At 45.4% G+C, this 4,947-nt stretch overlaps 1 protein-coding gene across 1 annotated transcript in view; it reads left to right on the forward strand.

The window, feature by feature from the left end:
- Nucleotides 1-3,455: 3,455 nt before the first annotated feature.
- The window catches only part of TMEM242 (transmembrane protein 242), a 24,514-nt gene continuing 23,022 nt past the window's right edge, over nucleotides 3,456-4,947 (forward strand). Inside the window, exon 1 of the mRNA XM_057364862.1 lies at nucleotides 3,456-3,640. Coding sequence (XP_057220845.1) covers nucleotides 3,505-3,640 — 136 coding nt within the window. The 5' untranslated portion in view covers nucleotides 3,456-3,504. The remainder of the gene's footprint in view (nucleotides 3,641-4,947) is intronic.

The raw sequence follows: 4,947 nt of genomic DNA on the forward strand, positions 1-4,947 counted from the left end.
TTGCCAATGGGACTTTTGCCATTTATTGAAACGTGGCCAGGCTGTGGCCATAACAAACAAAGCTGCCGTGCTGTCTGTGCTGAGTGCCGGCACACTCAGTCTTGTCCGAAGCTATGCCTCACGTGCGCTGCTGAATAACCAAATGTAGAAGTGAAATTAGAGAGGAGCGTTGGATGTTCTGGAGAAGCAAGCTGCACTTTAAAAAAGCATCTCTGGATTGGGGGTAGGTGGCTGGGAATCTGGACATCTGGCCTCTCAGCTCCTGCCTTTGCTGCAGAACCACAGCAGAGCCTTGTGCAAACCAATTAATCTCCCCATCASCCCCAAAGGGAAAAATCCCATAAGTGTGTGTGTGAAGCCAGCTCAACCAACATTTTTTGCAYGTCTTTTGATTCTCTGGTGCAAGGCTTTTCTAACAATTGTGCRTAGATTTGACAAATGAGCACTGACTTTTGTCAGTATTTCTGTGATTAAAGCCTACACATCATTCAGTGACCAGATTTTTGCTGCATGAGATAAGAGACCTGAGGACAGACTACCAACATGGGAATTTCAGCCACCAGATCCTTAGGAGATGCAAAACAGTAACCAGCTAATTGTAAAAACAGGTTTCTGCAGAAACCAAATCATAGCTGCAGAACACTTTAATTTCTCGTCCAACTGACCAGAAAATTGTTTGGAAATATGTAATTGGTTTCTTCATGCCCCYGCCTGTACACAGTGCTGATGCTGCATGGTGCTTTCAGGAATATCAAAGCTGCCATAAATAGAGGAAATGACCCCAGCAAGTCAGGCAGAGAACAAAGCTCAGCTCTCCTGAGAGCCAAAGGATTGCTCAAATGCTGCATTTTCTCTCTTTCTAAAGCCAGTGTTTGGCTCTTTCCCAAGTTCTTTTAAATAATCCAGTTCAATTACTGAACATGTCAGTTTAACCAGTATTCAAATCAACCTCCTCTATGTTTTGAATTGGATTTTCAAACTCCAAATAGGATTCTGTGTCTCAGGTGCCAACATTTTTTCCACTGGCACTCAAAAGTTTTGGATATATAGATCAGACAGATAACTTAGTGGGTATATAAAATTATTGCTTTTATTATGTACCAATAATCTTATCAAGTAGCTTCTTTGTCTATAAACACCTAAATTGCAAGCTTCTCCTCAAGTGACACTCCCTGTTAACAGAAATGGCCAGGTATCACTGTACAGTCCTGCACAGGAGAGGAAGGAGAGCAGGAGACACAGGCCAGGACTGAAATATTTCACAGCATTACGTTAAGAAGTTTGCACACTGTGGTTCTATTTCTTGACAGAGCTGGTTATTGGCAGCAATACCATGTGTTTGCAAAGGTGATAAAAATCCCTTAGAGAATATGTTTATGCTAACTTGTTTCTTTGGTTTTATTTTTAAATTATTTTCTTCCTTGCTTACTCTCTTTCCACACTCCTCCCTTGCCATACTGTACAATAATATGAAATCCCATGGGAGAGGCACAATGTTACCAAGTTTTCATTAAAACCCAGGGTTGATATAAAATTCCTAACCATGACATCAGAATTACAAGTGGAGGTTTACACATTCTTTGAAGCTGAAAACTTTGGTTCCCTCTCACTGTCTGCTTTTGGCCCACCAATATTTTTTTGTAATAAAAGGAAAGAAACCATTATATTATATTAAATTATACAACAAGAAGAGATTAATATTGTAACTCAAATGAATACAATKCTGCTGAACATCTTCTGCGTTTTTTAAATCAAGTAAAATTTACAGCACTAAGAATTTCAAGTTATTCAGAGTGGATTTCATGGTCTTTATGCCCTACTTTAAGTCTCTGAGAATGATTAATAGAGACAGATCTTATCTGACTCTCTTAAATATAGATTCTTGGCATTGTTAAAACCAGGATTAAATAACATCATTATCCCTTTCTCTTCTCTTTCTTCCTGATTCTGGAAAAATTTGAAAGAAAGTGATGTCTTGATTGATATGAACTGAAAAAAACTATCCTGAGAATAAACTATAGGACTGTTATCATCAAAGACACAAAAAAACTACAACAGACACAATAACCTAATTGTCTCTCACAATTTGAAGGATTCCTCTATCAGATGCAGTGATGATCTTGACACAATTTAAAAACAAAATTATATGCATGCTGCTGTTTTAGTTCTATGCATTCTAATAAATTTTAATACATAATATAAAAAGTAATTTCTTCTTTTCACATTGTCACTCTGCAATTTTTCTAACGTGCCCTTCTCTAAGCTTTTCCAGGAGGTTTTTTTATTTGTGGCAAAGTCTAATTCTATTCCAAAGCATACACAGGATTTCGGGGTACTTTTTCAAGGGAAAAAGAAGACAACAGGGAAGAAGATTAGGAATCATTTGCCTGCTGTCCAGATTAGAAAAAAATKATTTAGTGATGATGCGTTAGCTGTGTAAGATATTGTTTCATTTACCCAGAATATGGACTATTAGGAAATAGCTTTGGATTGGTTTTCAGAAGTACCAGGAACAGGAAGTTTCCCAAAATACTAAATTTTTGCCAAGCAACCCAGTTCCTATAATTAGACCCTTAGATACATGCTATAAATTAAGTTAAAAGATACAAAGAATGAAGCTGGGGAAGAAACGCTTGGTTTGGATTTATTTACATTCATTGTTTCCTGTTGAAGTACTGACCGTTATAACTAAAAATACATTTTACCTGTCCATACTGAATCTCGAGGTTAGTACACTGGTAAAGTGGTAAAATTGGGTAGTACAATTTATATTCAGCGGCAGCTGAGAATTAGCGTGGCACAAACATGAAAAATACCAAATATATAGTCAAAATACCAAATATAGTCAAAAACTATTTACGTAACTTGAAGGAGAATTTGGAGCAAAAATATGTACTTTAAAGGAACACCATTCGTCAAGACACAGATTACTAAAATTCATGGGAATGAAGAGGGTCTCCCAGTTTTATCTGATAAAGTTCCCTACGCGATCTGTCCCATGGATATTAAAAAAAAACCCCAAAAAACAAAAAAAAAAAAAAAAAAAAACCAAAACAAAAACCCCAACAAAACAAAACAAAAGCCCTTATGAGCCTGCTACAAAAGGAGGCTCTTTAAAAAGCACCATGCAGCATCAGCCCTGTGTACAGGCGGGGGCATGAAGAAACCAATCACAGATTTCCAAACAATTTTCTGGTCGGYTGGACAAGAAAAATCTCAAGACCTGATTTAAAAGAGGCTTAGACAATCTTTCCCAATTTTCCCTCTGCGATTTGGGCTTTGCAGCCGCAGAACGCGCCCCAAGGGGAGGAGGCCCTTCCTGGGAGCACAGCGGCTCCGCCCGCGCCCGAGGTGCCGCTGAATCCCGCCGGATCCCGCCGGGCGGCGCGGCCGAGGAGGGGGAGCAGGACGGGGAGCAGGAGGAAAGGCGGCTGCGTGTGCCAGCCCCGCTCCCTTTCCTTCCGGGTTGCAGCCRCCGCCTCCTCCGTTCCCGTGTCCTGGGCCATGGGGGCGGCTGCCGGCGGGGCCGCCCATGACGGGGCTGTGGCCGCAGCGCCGCTGGAGYCCGGGCGCGGGCTGTCCCTGCCCCGGGGCGCTGGGAGCTCCGCCGCATCCCAGGACAAGCTCTTCTTAATCAAAGGTGCAGCCGAGCCTTCCTGTCCTCCCCTTCTCTCCCCTCCTGCCCTGCACGGCTCAGGGACGAGCAGCAGCGTGTGCGGCAGCCCTGAGACCAGCCCCAGCTCCTGCTCCACTCTCCCGGGCCCGGGGAGAAGGCAAGATGTTTGGGAATGGCCTCGCCGAGGCTTCGGGCACAGCGAGGAAGCCCCTGCGGCGCCGGCCGCCTTTTCCCTCGCCCTTGCCGGTCACCCTTGAGGCGGCGTGCCCCGGGGCAGCGGGCCCGGGCGAGGGCAGCAGGGCGGGATGCGGGACACGGAGCTGAGCGGAGCCGCCTCCTTCCTTCCCTGGAGGGAGCGCAGCCCTGTGGGGTCCGCGGCCAGCCATGCCGGGCCCGAGGGGCTGCAGATCTCGGGGAAGAGGCGGCTCCTGCGGGCTCCCGGCAGCCCTGCGGATTCCCTAAGGGAACGAGCCGCTGTTCCGGGCTGGATCCGAGCCGGGAGAACCGCGGTCAGGGCAAAGCCAGAGTCTCCACAGCTGCAGGGCAGCGGGCTCACGTCCGGCGGGCTGGCGGCGCTGTGCGGCTTTATATTAAAAGCCTATTGTAATTTTTGTGTGTATCTCCACCTTGCTCCGGTGTCTGCTCGGTCTCCCCGCGCCCCCCGGCGGAGCGGAGGCCGGGGCTCAGGCGGCACCGTCCCAGCGCCGCCGGCCGGGACATCCCGGGACATGCCACTCAGGAGGAGGGACGCATCCCCACCAGTTATTGTGCCTGAAATCGGGGAAATGTTGGGTAGCAGACCTGGAAGTGTAAAACTTAGTGAGCGTGCATAATTCGGTCAGGATGCAAGGTCTTCGTGCTGCCAGGCAGTGGAGGTACCATACCGATTTCATTGGCACGCGTACAGGAAACTTCTACATCACAGTAATCAGATAAATAGCTTTTWAAAAGTAAGATCTAATTTAGGTGTATTTTTGCTTCTCACTTCCTACTCACACCAATTTATAAATACCTAACTGGTATTAGGAAAGGGAAAATAGGAWGGGCAATACTTCCAAGGGAAGATTATTTAAACCATGGAAATTTAAAAATTTTGATATGAATCAGATTGGTTTCTACAGTGCAGTAAGTCTTTGTAACAAGCCTTTCTCTTAAAAGTGAACAGGCATGACTGCATGTGCCTTTGGTGTAAGAGCTAGGATGGATCAAGGTACCCCAAGTGACTTTGGAGACACTAAAAGGACTAAAAGCAAGGGATGCTTTTTGTCTTGGGAAAGATTTTGCTAGTACCCTTCCTTCCTTCCTTCCTTCCTTCCTTCCTTCCTTCCTTC

Source organism: Malurus melanocephalus, unplaced genomic scaffold (genome assembly GCF_030028575.1).
Source record: "Malurus melanocephalus ecotype Western Australia unplaced genomic scaffold, MMel_1.1 scaffold_43, whole genome shotgun sequence".
Lineage (NCBI taxonomy): Eukaryota > Metazoa > Chordata > Aves > Passeriformes > Maluridae > Malurus > Malurus melanocephalus.